This window comes from Phacochoerus africanus, chromosome 10 (genome assembly GCF_016906955.1).
Source record: "Phacochoerus africanus isolate WHEZ1 chromosome 10, ROS_Pafr_v1, whole genome shotgun sequence".
NCBI lineage: Eukaryota > Metazoa > Chordata > Mammalia > Artiodactyla > Suidae > Phacochoerus > Phacochoerus africanus.
The window spans coordinates 112,473,642-112,496,690 of record NC_062553.1 but is presented as its reverse complement, the minus strand read 5'-3'; the positions used below and the strand labels follow the sequence as shown (position 1 = coordinate 112,496,690).

General features: G+C 40.3%; 1 protein-coding gene across 1 annotated transcript in view; it reads right to left on the bottom strand.

Moving 5' to 3' along the window:
• The window catches only part of PLA2G12A (phospholipase A2 group XIIA), a 29,092-nt gene extending 6,931 nt beyond the window's left edge, over positions 1 to 22,161 (bottom strand). The window contains exon 1 of the mRNA XM_047798316.1: positions 21,755 to 22,161. Coding sequence (XP_047654272.1) covers positions 21,755 to 21,962 — 208 coding nt within the window. The 5' untranslated portion in view covers positions 21,963 to 22,161. The remainder of the gene's footprint in view (positions 1 to 21,754) is intronic.
• Between the last annotated feature and the right edge of the window lie 888 nt (positions 22,162 to 23,049).

Here is a 23,049-nt window from a genome sequence, read left to right as displayed (position 1 = left end):
TTTTCATGTACCTATGGCCATTTGTATTTCTACTTTGGAAAAATGTCTATTTAGTCTATTTGTATTTCTACTTTGGAAAAATGTCCATTTTTTTCTATTGGTTTGGGTTTCTTGTTGTTAAGTTGTATGAACTGTTAGTATATTTTGAAATTAAGCCCTTGTCAAGTTGCATCATTTTCTCCCATTCTGTAGGTTGTCTTTTTTTTTTTAATCTTTTAAAAGTTTTATTGAAGTATAGTTGATTTATGTAGGTTGTCCTTTTATTTTTTTGTCTTTTTTTATGGCCACACCACCCACAGCATATCAAAGTTACCAGGTTAGGTATCAAATTAGAGCTGTAGCTGCCAGCCTACATCACAGCCACAGCAATGCAGGATCCTACCTCACAGCTCACGGCAATGGATCCTTCCAATTAAATTTCCTTTATTAATGGTTTATAGATCTCAATGTGTAAGTTTTTCACCTCCTTGGTGAGGTTTATTCCTAGATATTTTATTTAGTTAACCTTGTATTCTGCCTCTTTGCTGAATCCATTTATCAGGTCAAGCAGTTTTTGTGTGGGTTTTCCTTAGGGTTTTCTATATATATTATCATGTCATCTGCATATAGCGACAATTTTCTCTCTTCCAATTTGGATACCCTTCCTTCCTTCCCTTCCTCTTTATCCCCACTTAGGTAAGAGATTTATCATGAATATATGTAAAATTTTGTCAAATGCTTTTCGTGAATCTTTTGAGATGATCATGTAGTTTTTATTCTTCACTTTGCTAATGTGGTATATCACATTGTTTGCAAATGCTGAACAATATTTGTAAACTTGGGATGAATCCCAGCTGGCTGTGGTGTACGCTCTTTCTTAATGTGTTGTTGGATACAGTTTCCTAGCATTTTATTAAGAATTTTTGCATCTATATTCATCAAAGATTTTCTTTTTTGATGGTGTCTTTGTCTGGTTTTGGTATCAGGGTGATGATGGTTACACACAATGTTGTGGGGAGTATTCCCTCCTCTTCATTTTTTTGGGAGAGATTGAGAAGGCTTGGTGTATGTTTGGTAGAATTTGCCTGTAAAGCCATCTGGGCCTGGACTGTTTGTGGGGAGTTTTTATTTATTTATGTTTGTCTTTTTAGGGCCGCACCCATGGCATACAGAAATTCCCAGGCCAGGGGTTGAATCGGAGCTATAGCTGCTGGCCTACACCACAGCCACAGCAATGCAGGATCCAAGCTGCATCTGTGACCTACACCACAGCTCACAGCAAAGCTGGATCCTTCATCCACTGAGCAGGGACAGGGATCAAATCCACACCCTCATGGATTCTAGTTGGGTTTGTTACCACTGAGCCACAATGGAATTTCCTGTAGGGAGTTTTTACAGATTCTATTTCACTTCTAGTACTTGGTCTGTTCATCATTTGCTGCTTCTTTATTCAGTTTTGGTGGGCTGTATGTCTCTAGAAACTAGTCTATTTCTTCTAGGTTATCAAATCTGTTGACATAATTGTTCATTGTACTCTCATAGTTTTTTTCTATTTCTGAGGTGTTGGTTATGTCTCCTTTTTCATTTCATATTTTGTTTAAATGGGTTCTCTCTCTTTTCTTCTTGCTGAGCTTGGCTATAGGTTTGTCAGTCTTGTTTACTCTTTCAAAGAACAAGCTCAGAAAAATAAAAAATAAAAAAAAACAGCTCTTGGTTTCACCTTTTTTTTTTTTTTGCTTTTGCTTTTTAGGGCTGCATATGGAGGTTCCCAGGCTACGGGTCCAAATGGAGCTACAACTGCTGTCCTACGCCACAGCAACGTGGGATCTGAGCTATATCTGTGACCTATACTACAGTTCATAGCAATGCCAGATCCTTAACCCTCTGGGTGAGTCAGGAATTGAACCCGCAACCTCATGGTTCCTAGTCAGATTTGTTTCCTTTGTGCCACGACAGAAACTCCTTTTTTTTTTTTTTCTATTTTTTACCCTCCATTTTATTTCCTCTCTGATCTTTATTATTTTCCTTCCTTCTGCTGACTTTAGGTTTTGTTTGATCTTTTCTAATTCATTTAAGTGATAGGTTATTTGAAATTTTTCATATTTTTCAAGGAAGATCTATGTTGCTATAAACATCCCTCTGAGAACTGCTTTTGCTTCATCCCATAGATTTTGTATGGTTGTATTTTCATTGTTATTTATCTTAAGATTTTTTTAAATTTCTTTTTATTTCGTTCTTGACCAACTGGTTTTTTTAGTAGCATATTGTTTAGTCTCCATGTAATGTTCGTTTCTTTTTTTCTTTTTCTATGATTGATTTCTAGTTTCATATCATCATAGTCAGAAAAGATGCTTGAGACAATTTATATACTCTTAAATTTATTGAAGCTTTTTGCCCCACTATGTGATCAATCCTAGAGAGTGTTCCATGTGCACTTGAAAGAATGTGTAATCTGGATTCTTCTTCTTTTTTTTTTTTTTTTTGCTTTTTAGGGCCATACCCTCAGCATATGGAGGTTCCCAGGTTAGGGGTCCAATCAGGGCAGCAACTGCCAGCCTACATCACAGCCACAGCAATGTAAGATCCGAGCTGCATTTGTGACCTACACCACAGCTCACGGCAATGCCAGATTGCCTGAGCGAGGCATGGGATCAAACCCACAACCTCATAGTTCCTAGTCTGATTAGTTTCCACTGTGCCACAACAGGAACTTCAACTCTGGATTCTTCTTGAATGTAATTTCTGAAAATATCGACTCTATTATACCATTTAGGATCTCTGTTGCCTCACTGATTTTGTCAAGATCTGTCCTCTGATTTGAACAGGGTGTTAACGTCTCCTACTATTATCATATTCCTGTCAATTTCTCCTTTTATGTCTGTTAGTATTTTATGCATTTGGGTGCTCCTATATTAGATGCATATATGTTGACAAGTATAAAATCCTCTTCTTGTATTGATGTTTTTTTTATATGGTGTCCTTCTTTATCTTTATGGATTTTGACATTTTGTCTGAGTATTGTGACACCTGTTTTCTTATCATTTCCATTTGCATTAAATATCTTTTCCTGTCCTCTCAGTTTAAATCTGTATGTCCTTTTCCCTAAAGTGAGTCTCTTGTAGGCAGTGTATTGTAGGCTCTTATTTTTTTATCCATCCTGCCACTCTGTGTCTTTGGATTGGAGCATTAAGTCCACTGACATTTAAAATAATTATTGCTAGATACTTATTTATGGCTATTTTAAATCTTGTTTTCCCATTGATTTTACATTTCTTATCCCTTTTCGTTTTTCCTTTTGCGATTTGATGATGCTCCTTTTTATTGTACTTATGTCCTCTTGGTTTTTGTGAATCTACTGTATGTTTTTGATTTCTGCTTACCCTATATCTACTTGCCTTAGACTGGTAGTCATATAGGTTCTTCCTATATCTACTTGCTTTAGATATATAGCTTCTTCCTATATCTACTTGCCTTAGACTGGTAGTCATGTAGGCTCAAACACATTCTAGGGAAAAAATATATACATATTTTCTTAATCTCCTCCCCCACATTTTATGATTTTGATGTCCTCTTTTACATCTTCATGTTTACCCTTTTGCTGTTCACTGTGGTTATCATCACTTTCACAGAAAGTTTTAGATTTTTTTCTTTTTTTGAATCTGTGTACTGGCTTAAGTGTCTTATTTTCCAATCATAATTTTCTTTTTCCTATAGATGCTTTTTTCTTCCATTTAGAAAAGATTTTCAATATTTCCTTTAGGATAGGTTTAGTATTGCTGTATTCTTTTAGTTTTTGTTTTTCACTTTAGGGCTGCACCTATGTCACATGGAAGTTCTCAGGCTAGGGGTCGAATCAGAGCTGTAGCTGCCAGCCACAGGCACAGCCACAGCCATACCAGATCCAAGGTGCATCTGAAACCTAAACTACTGTGGCAATGCCAGATCCTCAGCCCACTGAGCAAGGCCAGGGATTGAACCAGCATTCTCATGGATACTAGTTGGGTTCTTAACCCACTGAGCCACAATGGTAACTCTCTATTCTTTTAGCTTTTGCTTCTCTGAGAAATTCTTTCTCCTATTCTAAATAATCTTCCTAGGTTGCAGATTTTCCCCTTTCAGAACTTTAAATATATTTTGCCACTCCCTTCTTTCCTGCAATGTTTCTGTATAGAAGTCACTTGATAGCCTTACAGGCATCCCCTAGTAATTAACTATTTTGTTTTTCTCTTGTTATCTTTAGACTCTTTTTATCTTTAACTTTTGCCATTTTTATTATTATATGTCTTGGTGTAGATCTGAGTTTATCTTGTTTGGGATCCTTTGTGCTTTATGTACCTAGATGTTTCCTTCTTTAGGTTTGGGGAGTTTTCAGCCATAATTTCTTCAAATACATTTTCAATCACCTTTTCTCTTTCTTCACCCTCTGGAATCCCTATTATGAATAGATTGGCATGTTTTATATAATCCCACAGGTCTCTTATACTGCCTTCTGTTTTTTCCATTTGGCTGTCTTCTGTCCTGACTGGGTGATTTCCATTTTCCAGGTCACTTATTCATTCCTCTGCATCATTCATTCGGCTATTCATTGCATTTAGTTCAGCATTTGTCTTGGCAGATGAGTTTTCTAATTTTCCATGGTTCCTCCTTATAGTTTCCAGTTTCTTTTTATACTACTCTGTACTTCTATTGATAGTCTTTCTTAGTTCCTTCCATATTTTCATTATCTCCTTTTAGATACTGGTGTCTACTACACCAAGGAGGTCTGTTTTATTGTTTGTTCTTTCAGGGGAATTCTCTTGGGCTTTTAAGGAATGGTTCTTCTGCTTTTTCATTTTACTTATACTTCTCATTCTGTAAGCTTACGAGAAGCAATTGTCTACTATGGTCTTGAAGGGCTATTTATATGAGGGAATGTCCTTGTGTAGCTTTTGTGGGTTTAATATTTTTTATTTGAGGGCTGTATGTAGCATGGATGCCTGTCACTTGTTCCTCAGTGTGCTCTCCATTATACCCTTAATATTGGGTATGCAGATGCAGCCGCTGGTGCCCAGTCCTATGGTTCTCAGTAGTGGTGGTAGCCCATGCACAGCCCCAAAGCATAGGATGGGAGTGGAGACAGATCATTACCACTCCTGAAGTCCAGGAAGGTGGAAGCATGGAGGCAGTGGCTCAAATCTGCTTCTGGAACTCATGTAGGCAGAAAGCCCTGGCCTCTAAGAAGGGCTGGGCTTCCTGCATACACTGTCAGATGCAGTTACACTAGAATCCAACCCCTTCAGGCTGTGTATGTGCAATCAACCCCAATCCATTCCCCAGGTCTGATTTCCAAAGACCAAGCTTCAGCCCCTGGCCCCTACCTACACCAGTGGACTTGTGTCTCAGGCTAGGGAGAGTAGGATGGGGGCACTGACTACCTGTGAAGGTCTGGCTTTGTTCTGACTGCTGCAAAGTGGTTGCTGCACCCTCCTCCGAGGTTCCCCCCCACACACCTTTTTTAAAGGTTGCACCTGTGGCAAATGTAAGTTCCCTCACTAGGGGTTGAATCAGAGCTACAGCTGATGGCATGCATGACACTTCATGGCAATGCCAGATCCTTAACACACTGAGCAAGGACTGGGATAGAACCTACATCCTCATGGACACTACTCAGGTTCATTTCCACTGAGCCATAAAGGGAAATCCTCCTCTGAGATTCTGAAGCTCGCCCTATGTCCTAGCTGATCTCTCTGCCAGTGAGGGGAATTCCCAGGGAACAGGAACTTCTCTTCATTCTCAGGCCCTGCCCAGGGGGGCACAGGTTCTATCACATTCCATTCTCACTTTTTTGTTTGTTCGTCCTAACTGGTTGCTCTTTCAGAAGTCTGAGGTCTTCTGCCAGCATTGAGCAGATTTTCTTTGAGAATTGTTCCACATGTAAATGTATTTTTTGATGTTATTTGTGGTTGGAGGGGAGGTTCATGTTCTACTATTTGGCCATCTTGATCATCTCTGATGAGTCTTCAATCTTAAGACTCTTTATGTTCTGTGTTTCCACTTTAAACGGCCTACAGAGAGAGGATTTTTTTAACTCAATGAATTTTATTATATTTATAGTTGTACAATCACCATTACAATCCTCCCAGCCCATTCCTCCCCAACCCATCCCCTGGACACCCACCTATCTCCTTTGGTAACCATAAGTTTTTCAAAGTCTGTGAGTCAGTTTCGGTTCTGCAAAGAAGTTCATTGTATCCTTTTTAGATTCCACATATAAGTGCTAGCATATGACATTTGTGTTTCACTGTCTAACTTCACTTGGCATGATAATTTCTAGGTCCATCCATGTTGCTGCAAATGCCATTATTTCATTCTTTTTTATGGCTGAGTAATATTCCATTGTGTATATGTACCTCTTCTTTATTCACTTCTCTATTGATGGAAATTTAGATTGTTCCATGTCTTGGCTATTGTATATAGTGCTGCAATGAACACTGGGGGACATGTATCTTTTCAAGTCATGGTTTTCTTCAGATAGGTGCCCAGGAGTGGGATTGCTGGATCATATGGTAATGCAATTTTTAGTTATTTTGAGGAATCTCCATACTGTTCTCCATAGTGGCTGCACCAATTTACATTCCCACCAACAATGTAAGAGGGTTCCCTTTTCTCCACACCCTCTCCAGCATTTATTGTTTGCAGACTTTTTGATGATGGCCACTCTGGCTGATGTAAGGTGGTACCACATAGTAATTCTGATTTCCATTTCTCTAAGAATTAGTGATGTTAAACATCTTTTCATGTGTTTTTTGGCCATTTGTATGTCTTCTTTGGCGAACTGTCTATTTAGATCTTCTGCCCATTTTTCGATGGGGCTTTTTCTTGGTATTGAGCTTCAGGAGGTGTTTATATATTGTAGAAATCAATCCTTGTCAGTCACTTCATTTGTAAATATTTTATTCCATTCTGTGGGTTGTCTTTTCCCTTTGTTTAGTGTTTCCTTTGCTATGCAAAAACTTTTAAGTTTAATTAGATCCCATTTGTTTATTTTTCTTTTTATTGTCATTACTATAGGACCTGGATCTGGATCTGGCTTATGTCAGAGAATGTTCAGCCTATGTTTTCCTCTAAGAGTTTTATAGTATTCAGTCTTATATTCAGGTCTTCAATCGTTTGTTTTGCTTTGTTTTTTAGGGCCTCACTCACAGCATATAGAAGTTCCCAGACTAGGGGTCTAATCAGAGCTGTAGCCACTGGACTACACCACAGCTGCAGCCACACAGGATCCGAGCCACATCTGCAACCTACAACACAGCTCACAGCAACACCAGATCCTTAACCCACTGACCAATGCCAGGGATAGAAACCTCATCCTGATGAATACCAGTCATATTCATTTCCACCAAGTCACAACAGGAACTCCCTCAAGTTTATTTTTGGGTTTTGTGTTTCAGAGTGTTCTAATTTCATTCTTTCACATGTAGCTATCCAGTTTTCCCAGCACCAATTATTGAAGGGACTTGTCTATTCTCCATTGCATATTTTTGCTTCCTTTGTTGTAGATTAGTTGACTGTAGGTGTGAGGGTTTAATTCTTAGCTTTCTGTCTTGTTCCACTGATCTCTATTTTTTTTGTGCCAGTACCATATGGTTTTGATGACTGTAGCTTTGTAGTACAGTCTGAAGTCAGGGAGACTGATTCTTCCAGCTCCATTTTTCTTTTCAGGAGGGCTTTGACTATTCAGGGTCTTTTGTGCTTCCAAACAAACTTTAAAATATTTTGTTCTAGTTCTGTGAAAAATGTCCCTGGTAATTTGATAGGGATTGTATTGAATCTGCAGATTGCCTTGGGTTGTATAGTCATTTTGATAGTATTGATTCTTCCGACCCAAGAGCCTGGTATGTCCTTCCATCTGTTTGTGTCATCTTTGATTTTTTTCATCAGCATCTTAGTTTTCAGAGTACAGGTCTTTTTTCTTTTTACATAGGTATTTTATTCTTTTTGATGCAATGGTAAATAGGATGGTTTCCCTAATTTCTCTTTCTGCTCTTTCATTGTTAATGTGTAGAAATACAGTCGATTTCTGTGTATTACTTTTATATCCTGTAACTTTACCAAATTCACTGATGAGCTCTAACAGTTTCCTGGTAGTGTCTTTAAGATTTTCTAGGTATAGTATCATGTCGTCTGCAAACATTGATGGTTTTACTTCTTCCTTTCCAATTTGGATTCCTTTTATTTTTTTCTTCTCTGATTGCCACGGCTAGGACTTCCAAAACTATGTGGAATAGTAGTGGTGAGAGTGGACATTCTTGTCTTATTCCTGATCTTAGTGGGGATTCTTTCAGATTTTCACTGCTGAGAATGATGCTTAGCTGTGGGTTTGTCATGGCCTTTATTATGTTGAGGTAGGTTCCCCCTATGCCCACTTTCTGGAGGGTTTTTACCAGAAGTGGGTGTTGGATTTTGTCAAAAGCTTTTTTTGTTTCTATTGAGAGGATCATACAGTTTTTATTCTTCAGTTTTTTAATGTGGTACATCACACTGATTGATTTGAGGATAATGAAAAACACTTGCACCCCTGGGATAAATCCCACTTGATCATGGTGTATGACCCTTTTAATGTATTGCTGGATTCAGTTTGCTACTATTTTGTTGAGGATTTTTACATCTATGTTCATGAGTGACATCAGCTTGTAATTTTCTTTTTTTGTGTGTGTGGTATCTTTGTCTGGTTTTGGTATCAGGGTGATGATGGCCTCATAGAATGAGTTTAGGAGTGTTCCTTCCTCTGAAATTTTTTGATAGTTTAAGAAGGATAGGTGTTAACTCTTCTCTAAATTCGCCTGTGAAGCCATCTGGTCCTGGACTTCGGTTTGTTGGAAGTTTTGTTTTGTCTTTTTAGGGCTGCAGATGTGGCATATGGAGGTTCCCAGGCTAGAGGTCAAATCAGAGGTGTAGCAGCTGGCTGACATCACATCCACAGCAACTCGGTATCCAAGCCATATCTTCAACCTACACCACAGCTCATGGAAATACCGGATCCTTAACCCACTGAGCGAGGCCAGGGATCAAACCTGCATCCTCATGGATACTCATCAGATTCATTTCCGCTGACCTGCAATGGAAACCCCTGTTGGAAATTTTTAAATCACTGTTTCAATTTCAATACTTGTGACTGTTCATTCATCTTTTCTATTTTGCCTTTGTTTAGTCTTGGAAGACTGTATTCTTCTAGGAATTTGTCCATTTCTTCTAGGTTGTCCATTTTATTGGCATATAGTTGCTTATAGTAGTCTCTAATGATCCTTTGTATTTCTGTGATGTCTGTTTAACATCTTTTTCTTTTTTTTAATGATTTTTATTTTTTCCATCATAGCTAGTTTATATTGTTCTATTTTCTACTATACAGCAAGGTGACCCAGTCACACGAACATATACACATTCTTTTTCTCACATTATTACGCTCTGTCATAAGTGACTAGATATAGTTCCCAGTGCTGTACAGCAGGATCTCATTGTTTATCCACTTTTTTTTTTTTCATTTCTCATTTTATTGATTTGAGCCCACTCTCCTTTTTCTTGATGAGTCTGGCTAAGGGTTTATCAATTTTGTGGATTTTTTCAAAAAACCAGCTTTTAGTTTCATTGATCTTTTCTATGGTTTTATTTCTATTTCATTTATTTATTTACTTATTTTTCTTTTATTTGTCTTTATGATTTCTTTCCTTTTGCTAACTTTGGGTTTCATCTGTTCTTCTCTCTTTAGTTGATTTAGGTGTAAAGTTAGGTTGTTTATTTGAGCTTTATCTTGTTCCCTAAGGTGGGTTTGTATTGCTATAGACTTCCCTTTTAGAACTGCTTTTGCTGCATCCCATAGATTTTGGATTCTTATGTCTTTGTTGTCACTTGCTTCTAGGTATTTTTAAATTTTCTCTTTGATTTCTTCAGTGACCCATTGGTTCATCAGTAGCATGTTGTTTAGTCTCCACATGTTTGTGTTTTTGCAGTTTTTCTTGTTGATTTCTAGTCTTATAGCATTGTGGTTAGAAGAGATGCTTGATATGATTTCAATTTTCTTAAATTTACTGAGGCTTAAACTGTGGGCCAGAATGTGATCTATCCTAGAGAATGTTCCATGTTCACTTGAGAAGAAAGTGTGTTTTGCTGCTTTTGGATGTAATGTTCTATAAATATCTATTAAGTCCATCTGGTCTAATGCATCATATAAGGCCTGTGTTTCCTTGTTGATTTTGTCTGATCTGTCCATTGCTCTAGGTGGGGTGTTAAAGCCCCCCGCTATTATTGTGTTATTGTCAGTTTCTCCTGTTAAGGTTGTTAGCACTTGCCTTATATATTGAGGTGTTCTTCTGCTGGGTGCATATAGATTTACAATTGCTGTATCTCCTTGGATTGATCCTTCGATCATTATTTAATATCATTCTTGATCTCTTATAATATTCTTAAGGTCTTTTTTTTTTTTGTCTGATATGACTATTGCTACTCCAGCTTTCTTTTGATTTTGATTTACATGGAATATTTTCTTCCATCCTCTTTCAATTTGTATGTATCCCTAGAAGTGAAGTGGGTATCTTGAAGACAGAATAAATATGGGTCTTGTTTTTGTATCCAGCCAGCCTATGTCTTTTGGTTTGGGCATTTAGTCCATTTACATTTAAGGACATACATATTGATATGTTCTCATCACCATTTTATCAGCTGTTTTGGATTTGTTTTTGTTGGTCTTTTTTTCCTCCCTTCTTCTCTTGTGCTCTTCTCTTCTGGTTTGATGACTATCTTTGGTGTTGTATTTGGATTGCTTTTTCTTATTTGTGTGTCTATCAATTGCAGATTTTTGGTTTGTAGTTACCCTGGTTTTGATATAGGAGTGTATGTGTGTGTATGTATACATATATACATACATACATATATATATGTATATATGTATATATATGATTGCTTTTAGTTGTTGGTCTTTTAATTGTAAGCATATCTCCAGTGTCCTGCATTCGTACCCTCCTCTTCTCATGATTTCTGGTTTGGGTAGCATATCTGGGTATGGATGATTTCCTACCTTTACTATATGCATGCCTTTACTGATGAGCCTTGTCATCTGTAATATTTTTGTTACTAGTTGTGACCTTTTCTTTTCCACCTAAAGAAAAGTAAAGCTGGTTGAGTGGTGCTGAATTCTCCTAGCTTTTGCTTGTCTGTAAAGTTTTTGATTTCTCCTTCAAATCTGAATGAAAGCCTTAATGGGTGGACTAATCTTGGTTGGAGGTTTTTCCTTTCACCACTTTAAGTATATTGTGCCACTCACCTCTGGCCTACAGAGATTCTGCTGGAAAATCTGTCAATAACCTTATTGGGGTTCCCTTGTGTGTTGTTTCTTTTCTCTAGCTGCTTTCAGTATTTTCTCTGTCTTTAATTTTGGTCAGTTTGATTAATATGTGTCTTGGGGTGTTCCTCCCTGGGTTTATTTTATATGGTACTCATTGTGCTTCCTGGATTTGAGTGAGTGATTCCTTTCCCATGTTAGGGAAGTTTTTGGCTATTATCTCTTGAAATATTTTCTCTGGCCCTTTTTCTGTCTCTTCTCCTTCTGGTACCCCCATATAACACAGCTGCTGATGCGTTTAATGTTTTCCCAGAGTTCTCTTGGAACATCTTCATATCTTTTCAATCTTTTTTCGCTTTTCTGTTCCATGTCAGTGATCTCCACTAGTCTGTCTTCCACTTCGCTTATTCATTCTTTTGCATCTTATATTCTGCTATTGGTTGCTTCTAGTAATTTTTTTTTATTATTGTATTCTGCATCTCTGCTTGCTTAATCCTTATATCTTCTACTTCTTTGCTCAGTGTTTCTTATAACTCATCAATTTTGCTCCAGCATATTTATAAGATCTTGAACCATCTTTACTATCTTTAATCTAAAGACTTTTTCATAGAGATTTAGATTTTAGTCTAAAGTCTTTTTCATGGAGATTTTCTGGAGATCGCTTAGCTGTTTTTCTAGGTTTTTTTCTTATTCCTTTATCTGAGTCGTTAATTCTCTTATCTTTTCATTTTGTATACTTTTTGCAGACCACAGGGTTGTAGCCTCTCTTGATTCTGATGTCTGTCCCCCTTATGGCTGAAGTTATTAGTATGGGAGCTTGCTTCAGGCTTCCTGATGGGAGGGATTGGTGCCTGCCCACTGATAGGTGGAGCTGATTCTTACCCCTCTGGTGGGTGGGGCTTTGTCTCTGGGTGGGATTAGAGGCAGCTGTGTGCCTGAGGGATTTTTAGGCAGCCTATGTGCTGATGTGGGGCTGTGTTCCCACCCAGATTATTGTTTTGCCTAAGGCTTCTCAACCTTAATGGGTGGGGCCAGATTTTTTCAAAATGGCCAGCTCTAGAGGAGTTTATGCTGATGATTATTCCTGAGATTTGTGCCTCCAATGTCCTTCCCCCACAATGAGCCACAGTCACCCCCTGTTTTCCCAGGAGATCCTCCAAGAACCATAGGCAGGTCTGACCCAGATTCCTATGGAGTTTCTGCTTTGCCCTGGGACCCAGTGCATATGAAAGCCTATGTGCACCTTTGAAGAGTGGAGCTCCTGCTCACAAGCCCTGCTGGCTCTCAATGCCAAATGCTCCAGAGGCTCCTTCTCCCAGTGATAGATCCCCAGGCATGGGAACCTGGCATGGGGCTTCAGAATGCTCACTCCTGTGGGTGAGCCTCTGTGGTAGTTACTTTCCAGTCTCAGCCACCCACCCAGAAGGTATGGGATTGCTTACACTGTGTAATCGCCCCTCTTGCCATCTCAATGTGGCCTCCTCTTTGTCTTCCGGAGTAAGATATCTTTCTGACAGTTTGCAATCCACTTTGTTGAAGGTTGTGCAGGAGCTGGTTGGGATTTTGTTTTTATGAGAGAAGATGAGGGAAAATATTCTAACCACTTGGATATCTAATGGGCACCTCAAATTTAAGATGTACTTTCTGCCATTCACCCTCAAATCTGCTCCATCCACAGTTCCCTTTTCTTAGGTAAGAGCAACTCCATTCTTCCAGATCTCAGGGGGGGAGAAAACCTCAGCCATATTTAACTCTCTCAATTTTCTTATATTCCACATCCAATTCAGCAGCATGTACTGCTGACTTTAAGTTCAATATGTTCAGAATCTAACCACTTCTCATCTTCTTCACTGCTACCATCCTACTCCAAGTCACCATGGATTACTGTCATAACCTAACTAATCTCCCTACATTGGTTTCCCCACTGCACCCCCAGATATAATCCAATCCTGACCCTGAACCTGAGTGATCCTATTAAAATATGTCAGAGATCAAGTCTTTCCTCTGCCAAACCCCTCCAATGGCTTCACATTTTATTTATAATAAAAGCTACAGTCCTTTCAGTGCCTATAAGCCCTATAAAACTTGCCCCACACTCCAAGACTTCTCTGACCTCATCTCCTTATTGTTCTCTCTTCTCTTCCTTCCTTTTTCACTCCATTCTATCACATCTGACCTCTCTGCTGTTCCACAGACACTCTTGCCTTAGTGCCACTGAACCTGCTCTTTCTCTGTGTGGCTACCTTCCTTCTACATCTACACACTTACTCCTTAATCTTCGAGTGAACAAGACCTTTTCTTACTATACCATTTGTAGCTTATATGATGTTCTAACATATGACATCACTAACCTTCTTATTTTGTTATTGTCTGTCTCCCCACACTAAAATATAGTCTTTGAGGGTAAGAATTTTTGTCTGTTTTGTACTCCCAACTCATAGAACAGTGTCTGACATATAAATAAATAAATATTTGTTTTTGTTTGTTTGTTTGTTTTGCCATTTCTTGGGCTGCTCCCACGGCATATAGAGGTTCCCAGGCTAGGGGTCGAATCAGAGCTGCAGCTGCCGGCCTACACCAGAGCCACAGCAACGCAGGACCCAAGCCTCATCTGCAACCTACACCACAGCTAACAGCAATGCCGGATCCTTAACCCACTGAGCAAGGCCAGGGATCGAACCCACAACCTCATGGTTCCTAGTCGGATTCTAACCACTGAGCCACGACGGGAACTCCATCAATAAATATTTGTTGATGAATGAATGAATGAATGAGCATAAGACTTGGAAAGCTAATCTCCATAGCAGTTATAATACTAAAACAGATAAACTGTACTGCTGTTTACCCTTCAGTCTCTTTTGAGTTTGGCCTCAATGATGGATTTATCCAAAGATGGATTTATCATTTATCAGCCTCCAAAGATGGATCAACTCTAGTTTGTCACATTTAGAATGTGGCTCCCCATACTGAACACCATTAGGAATTATGCGGGGTTTTTTTTGTCTTTTGGGGGCCACACCCATGGCATATGGAAATTCCCAGGCTAGGGGTTGAATCAGAGCTGTGGCTGCTGGCCTACGCCATAGCTCAGCAACGCCAGATCAGAGCGATGACTGCAACCTACACTGCAGCTCATGGCAACACCAGATCCTTAACCCACTGAGTGATGCCGGGGATCAAACTTATATCCTCATGGATGCTAGTGAGGTTCTTAACCTGCTGAGCCAAACAGGAATTCCTAATGTGCCTATTTTGAACTGGATAAACTACTTGTACTAGGAGTTCCCCTGTGGCTCAGTGGTAACAAACCTGATTATTATCCATGATGATGTGGGTTTGATCCCTGGCCCCACTCAGTGGGTTAAGGAGCCAGTGTTTCTGTGAGCAGCAGTGTAGGGTACAGATGCAGTTTGGATCTGGCGTTGCTGTATCTGTAGTATAGGCTAGCAGCTGTAGTTCCAATTTGATCCCTAGCCTGGGAACTTCCATATGCCTTGGGTGTGGCTCTAAAAAGCAAAAACAAACCAAAAAAAACCCCTACTTGTATTAATATAACTTAAGACAGCATATGTTTCAGCTATGTCTCAGTGTTAAGATACATCAGACAGGAAAAAAACTCATTAGTTCTTTCTAAAATGAGCTTTTTAACATCTACTGTTAGAGACTAAGCACTTTTGCCATTTAATTTTTGAGCCTAAATACCAGATTTTAAAACTCTATCTTGTTAGTTTTAGTTCACCATTTAGGAGTGTTCAGCAGATTTTAAATCTAGAGGTATTTATCCAGTGTTACTTGCTATGCCCAGATAGTCACAAACTTGAGACACTAATATTAAGCAGGACACCCTGCAACACCCTGTAATAGATGAGCCCTCTCTATAGGAAGCCACCAAGTCATTAACCCAACCCTTTGGGTACACCACTTGGCCAAATGTGACTTCACCTAAAACTCAAGTTTTGTCCAGCCTGCACTTCTCATGGGAATATCATGAGAAACTAGGCATTTGACCTATGGTACCACACTAGAAACTGCTTCACTGGAAGGAAAACAGGCTGGATCAGCATTATATCCTTTGGGAAGTCATTCTAGCTCCTTGAATCTTCATCATGAAACTCTCTTGTCAAAGGTTTAACAATCAACTTTCTAAAATATTTAAAAACTCATCTAACAAGACATATTAAGCAGTGGGTCAAATTTATAATCTGAAAAAAGCACAAGAAGTATGCCCGAGAGTGTTCAAAAAGTCTGGAAACACGAAAAATAGTATATTAATTAAACATATTTTTTCAGGTCATCAACTGGACTTTTGCTTTAAATTTAGAAGCAAATCACCTTAAAAGGTATCTAGAGGTTGAAGCAAAACATATCAGGCATATTACTTGAAAGTATAACCAACAAATTGCTTATCTTGTTTCCAACGTTTTGGATAACCTGTACATTCCCCCTGCCAGTCTCCAGATTTCTGGCACCTACTCCTTTTCCTTGAGGATCAGAGATTACCACCCTTAAGACAACTGATAAGGGCCTAGAGTTTTAAAGGCATGTGGATTTCTAATCTCCTCAAGTATCTGGGTTTTTTTTAACCTGAAAGATATTTCTCTCAATGTTATATATTCATATGACAGTAGCACTTCTATTTTCCACTCTCTTTGTATTTTATACAAAGCCATGGACTTTCTTTGATTTTGAGTCTATAAAAACACATTTTGGCATTTTGGTGTGTGCAGTGGTGTGGGTGTGTGTCCTCATTCTGAATGGGAGAATGATTAAAAGCCAATGAAGTCAGGGAAAACAAAACAAAAATACCCACTGTAGGAGAAGAATCAGCTGGCAAAAATGAAAATAGAGGCAGGAGGATGGAAGGAGTCATCTCAAACAGAACTAGTGCTTAAAACTGTTTCCTAAAACATCTCTTAGGAGAGAAGTTGATAAAATGGAGTAATAAAGAACCAAGATCTACTGTAAATGAAATATTGGATAATAACGTTGTGAAATAAATACTGGCAAAAATTGGCTCCCCAGTATAAGGGGCAAAAGGGACATGTGTTTGCTGTTTCTTTGAAACTACTAATGTTGGTTCTTCACAGAGGTCTTTCCAGGAAGTTCCCCTGTAGTGCAGTGGGTTAAGGCTCCAGCACTGCGGCACCTATGGCACAGGTTGCAACTGGGACACAGGTTCAATCTCTGGACTGGGAATTTCTACATGCTATGGGTGTGGCCACAGTATAAAATAAATAAATAAATAAATAAAATGAGCAAACAGAGAGGTCTTTCCAGCTCACTCCATCTAGAACAGTGCCCCTTCCTTTCCATGTCCATCCCATACACCCCTGGTTGGACTTAATCTTCTAACATTTATTAGCCAAATTAATTATAACAATTAATAAATAGCTTTTATGAAGACAGGGATTTTTGTCCTGCTCACTCAGAAGATGTCTGGCACAAAGTGGGTGCCCAAGAAATTACCGGATGAAAAAATGAGAAACATTCCTTGGTGAAATTAAAATATTCCTTATCTACAGCAAAAAACAAAAAAAATGTAGAAAATGGAAGTAACTAGTTTCCTGAAACATTTTAAGTGCTTTAGAGTTCTAAATTCACCTTTATAAATAATTATTTCTAAACAATTTATATAGAAAGTTGTTTATCACAGGTTAAGTTGATATGGATACCAAGACAAAAAGTGTTTTAATATAATTTTAAATGTTGTTATAAATGGTGTTAAAGCTACTGAACATTAAAGACAATTAGCATTTCTACTAGTGCCAGTTTTTACACAATGCTATGAACTGAACTGTGACCTTCCCCCGTTCACATGCTGAATGTATTTGGTGATACATATATTTGGTGATAGGTCCTTTGGGGGATAATTAAGTTTAGGTCATGAGCCAAGGCCCTCACAATGGGATCAGTACCCTTATAAGTCTCAAGAGACACCAGAGAACGTGCTCTCCCCACACTGCCACCACCCACGGAAGAAGGCAGCTGTCTGCAAGTCAGGAAGGGAGTCCTCACCAGAGAAAAGCATTGGCCAAACCTCAGTCTTAAACTTTCTACCCTCGATAACTGTAAGAAATAAATTCTTATTGTTTAAATCACCCAGTCTATGGTATGTTGTTATAGTAGCCTGAGTAGACTAATACACACAAAGCAAAAAAACCTCAATAGTAGAAAAATAATATTAGAGCCAAACCAAAAATCCAAGATGTGCTGGGGCCACTGTCTCCTAAAATTTGTAATCAGACATACTGAATGCTAAGAAAAAATGAGATAGAAAAAGAGTTTTAAAAACAAACCAAATTCACTGATTTCACTTTCTGATACAAGCGACTGCTCTTCTCTTGATGCTTCTATCACCTGTATTGGTAGCTGATCCACCTGAACTGAGACAATGATAGTTATTTCCTACATATTTTTCTTAATTTGATGTAATACTCCCCAACACAGCAATTTCTTCCACCTGAAAGACTTCTCTTGATGCTTCTATCACCTGTATGGGCAGCTGAAATCTAAAGATTCACCTGAACTGAGACAGTGATAGTTATTTTCTACATATTTTTCTTAATTTGATGTAATACTCCCCAACACAGCAATTTCTTTCACCTGAAAGACACTGAAACAGATGTGAAGCATAAGAGGAAGGCTACTGGGTCACAGAAAGATCTTATCACTGTGTTTTACAGGAAACGTAGTATAGAATTTCAACCTGCTTTCCAAAACACTTGAGATTTTAAATTCCTAATTATTAATCTCCAAAGAGCCCAGATGCTAACTTCTTTTCCTGGTACATTCACTTTCCTATTTTCCTCAAATCTCCAACACTTCCATTTCCATCTTCTCAGCTGATGACCTTAATTCCTACTTCACCGAGAAAAACCAAGGAAACCATAAGAGAACACCTCTCTTCTATCACCTATCTGGCATCTGTGCCCATATCCTCTACCTTTGCTCCTATTAACAGGGATATGCATCTGTGCTCTTGGCCAACCTCTCTATTCATGTGCTAGAGCCCACTCCTCTCACTCACCTAAGGACATGACTCTAATAATTCTCCTTCCTCTCTCCCCGTTGGTATTTTTACTCTCTACTGAATCATTCTTTTTCTTTCCTTTTCTTTTTAGGGCCACACCTGAGGCATATGGAAGTTCCCAGGTCAGGAATCGAATCCCAGCTGCAGCTGCTGGCCTACACCAACAGCCACAACAACATGGGATCTGAGCCTTGTCTTGTGACCTACACCACAGCTCATTGCAACGCCGAATCCTTAACCCACTGAGGAGGCCAGGGATCAAACCTGCTTCCTCATGGTTACTAGTAGGGTTCTCAACCCACTGAACCACAACAGGAACTCCTCTACTGAGTTCTTAAAAGCATACAAATATGCTATTATTTTTCCTAATGAGCCCCAATCTGTTTTTTTTTTTTTTTCATGATCTTCCCCCAATTCAGTTAATGGCAATTCTGTCCTTCCAATTATTCAGGCTAAAAACTTTTGAATCATTTTTTACTCTATTCACACCCTCCTTCCAAGCCATGAGCAAATCCTTTAGGCTCATCCTTCAAAATATATCCCAAATTCAAGCACTTCTCACCACCTTTAGTGCTACCAACCTGGATGAAACCACCGCTCTTTTTGGTCTGAATTCCTGCACCTGTCACTCTGCCTCCATTCTTACTCCCCCGCCTCCCTTGCCCCCTTTTAGTTTCAGCGCAACAGCCAAAGGGACCCTGTTAAGATATCAATCACTGAATGAATTAATAATTTATTCATAATTCTAAAGACATTTTTCAAGCCAATTTTGTTTTCTATCTTTCAAAGGAAACTGGAAAGTATTTTTCCTCAAATCTTCTCTACAGTCAGGAAAGAAAAGGTAAGAAAAAAAATAGTGACTATCAAATCTGTTCCCCTAAATAGCTTTATTTCACTCTCAATAAAGCCTTGTTTCTAGGAGGATGGCCAGAGGGAGCAAGTCTCCATAATACTGATCTTTCAATAGAGCAAGGATAACAATGTAATAAATTGCACCCTTGAATACACCTCTCCTTACCACTGTCTTTTTTTTTTTTTTTTTGGTCTTTCTGCCTTTTCTTGAGCCAGTGCTGAGGCATGTGAAGGTTCCCAGACTAGGGGTCCAATCTGAGCTGTAGCCGCCGGCCACAGCCACAGCCACAGTAACGCAGGATCCAAGCCTCGTCTGCACCTACACCACAGCTGACGGCAACACCGGATCCTTAACCCACTGAGCAAGGCCAGGGATTGAACCCGCAACCTCATGGTTCCTAGTCGGATTCATTAACCACTGAGCCACGACGGGAACTCCCTCCCTTGACCTCTTTACTGCAATTATTAAATACCCCTTGATCACCATGCTCCTCTACTTTTGGGATTTGTCTGTTTCTCTTTGGTTCCGATTTGGTCACTTACATTCCGAAATATAGGGAAGGTTGAAATAGTATTCCAGGGAGACTTCTCAGGTAACAGAAGGAACAACTTTCATTATGCTGGAATTATCAACATGCTGACTTAGAACCACGGTCTTATGAGCAGACAGTACTGACTAAGAAACAAAAGGATTTTCACTGAAGAATACCATTCATTGTATTTTTTTAATGCTAGAGACCCTGCTCTAAACTCCAAATGGTAAATTCAGTGAGGCTTGTGGACGAGCACAGGATCTTTTTAATAATAGTCTCTATTCAACCTCAGAGATATTTTAAATGTAAATACACTCTAGAACCCTTGATTCATAATAAATTTATGGACACTGATTCTTCCAAGTCTTTCCTATCTCAGTAGGAAATGGCAACTACTCAGGCCATTTGGCTCAGGCCAAAATCTTCAGAGTCATCCCTGACTGGCCTTTCTCCTCAGGTCCTTTACACTGGCTGGCCATTCCATCTGCCTGGATTGTTCTTTCCCCTGACCACCATAATGTCACCTTCACCATTTTAAATTTCTTCTCAAATAGTATCTCCTCAGCAAGGCCTTCCCGGAACAGCCCATAATAAAGAGCAACTGCCTCCTAACACTGCCACTTCCATTCCCCCTGCTTTATTGTTCTGGAAGCGCTGGCATACTTCAGACCTACACACACTACAGATTTGGCTTATTTTACTTATTCTTTAGTTTACTGTCTCTTTCAACCAGAAATATAAGCTCCATGGATAGGAATTTTGTTAGTTTTCTTCAATGCCAAATCTCCCATTGGTAAAACACCTGACATATAATAGGCACTGAAATATTTGTTTAATGAATGGAGATGACTAAGTAAAACTATGACATCTGCCTTCGGGAAGGCAACCATTTAATCTTCAAGTTACTTATTCCTAACAAGCTCTACAAGGACAAAAATAACCTTCCTCACTGAATTCTGGTGGTACCACTTGGGCATGAATTTAAGAAATGATATTTAGTGCTTATATAGCTCCTTCTTTACCTCCATTAACAGAAAATTAGCAATTAGTTTAAGAATTATAGAGAGCATGCTGCATCAGTTTTACATGACATTGGTTCCTTTTAAATTCATCTACATCTTGTCCAGTTTTACTATTAAAGTCACTGAGTTCCCTATTATTTTGAGCTGCCACACATTAAATCCACTAGGCCTAGACCTTGTCCACTCTTGTTGGAAACAATAAGTACTATTTTAGCATTGTGAAGTTCAAAAAAGAAGTACTTTATCTTAACTATTACAACATTTAAGCATTCCAAAAAGTCAGGCGCTTCGGAGGAAAGATCTCTGCCTGAAATGCTGACTTATTACTACCAACAATGCCACCAAACAGGTTCTCAGATGCAAACATAATTAAAGTTTAAAAATATGAAAAGGCAAATCAAAAGAATAACAATAGCAACCAACATTGACAAAGCAGAGTCACCAGTTTCCAAGGAAAGAAAATTCCTGTCAAGTATTGATGGAATCATTTTCTAGCAGAGTTATCAGCACTCTTTCTCAACAATAGAGTACACCAAAAGTCTGTACAAAGGTCGCGATTTATTTTCTGTAGCTCTGCAGGAAAAAAAAACTTAAACCAATTCTTGAGAAAGTTAAAAGGCCATGACTTTAAAATTCTCGAAATGTTTTGCATGTTCAGCTGCTTAATTTAAAGGCGCTAAAATAGAGCTAAAATCAGTGTTTCGCTCCATCACCATGATGCATACGTCACTAAGTTCTTAGGCAACTTCCATGCAATTGGGGAAAAAAAAAAAAAAGAAGTAATTCAGAAGCAATGAAAACAGAACGGCGCGTACACACTCAGGTGCTCTCTCACATGCTAACAACAGTGGTGCGAACTTGTCAGCAGGTTGCTCAAACACAAGAATGGAAGGTCTAGCAATGGTTGTTTTTCCACGGCCAGAGGACACCGTCAAGGTCTGCCTGGCATCTCACAACTCCACGATCTCGGTCCCCCCAACAGCCCTGAAAGCACGGGCCTCGCAGGTCCTGGGGTCCCCCTCACCGTCATTGCACTTATACTGGCAGAGCCCATCCTCTCCTCCCAGGAGGTCCAAGGCGGCGTTGAGGTACGTGTCTATTTTGTGAACGCCGTTCCGGATGGTCTTCAGGGTGGCCCTCCAATCGGTGGGCTGGGCCTGCTCCTGGCATCTGAAAGCCGCGGTCAGTAGCAGGAGGAGGAGGGCGAGCGCGGGCCGCGGGAGCTGGGCCATCCGCGCAGCGCCGGGCCGCACGGGTCCCGGGAGCCGCGCGACGGGCGCACGCCCCACTGAGCCCCTCCAGCGAGCCCTAGGCAGCTGCGCGGGGCCAGGGCTCAGCAGCAAGGTGGGGCCGGCTCCATGCCCCCGCCTCCAGCCTGGCTGGGAGGCGGGCCCTCTCCGCCCGCAATGAGACGCGGAGACGCTCGGCGCGGCGCACGCGCTGCACTCACCTGGGCCTGCCGCTGTCCCTGTGCGCCTGCGCCGAGCGTGGTGCGTCAGAGGGGCGGGGAGGCGGGAGCGCTGAGAGGCGTCCTCCACGCCTACTTGGTGGCCGCGGCACGCCCCCGAGGCGGTTACCTGGTCCTCGTTAGCACTACCTGAGGGGATGGTTGTGCTACTAAATAGCCATGCTGGGCCCCATGCCCCAGAGAGGCTGATTAGGTTCGTCCAGGTGTCAGTGAGCATCCGTGTTTTTTAAAAGCTCCCTGGATAGCTGTAAAGTGCAGCCAGGTGGCGAACCCCCGTGACCTCCGACTTGTAGGGGCGCTGTTCAGCCACCCCAAGCGACAGGCTTTTCTGGATGTAGACAGTGTTGGAGAAGTGAGCTCTCATAGCCGCTTGCAAAGAGAGAGCCGAGGGGTCCAGCTGAATTTCGGGTTTGAAACTGATTCTGCCTGATAGGTGGGCAGAAGCCACGTCTCCCCAACTTGGGTCCGGGATTCACGGCCCTGCTGTTGGGGGATGGGGACTGGAACATGTCAACCCAAGGCCATGTAGGTGCCTGGCTGAGAAGGATAAGCGAGATGCTGGTTTCAGAATTATGGAAGAAGAAAATGGTTTGACAAAAAAAACCATGAGCGGGAGTTCCCGTGGTGGCTCAGTGGTTAGAATCCGACTAGGAATCATGAGGTTGAGGGTTCAATCCCTGGCCTTGCTCAGTGGGTTAAGGATCTGGCGTTGCTGTGAGCTGTGGTGTAGGTCACAGACGCGGCTCGGATCCCGTGTTGCTGTGGCTGTGGCGTAGGCCGGCGGCTACAGCTCAGATTGGACCCCTAGCCTGGGAACCTCCATATGCTGCGGGAGCGGCCCAAGAAATGGC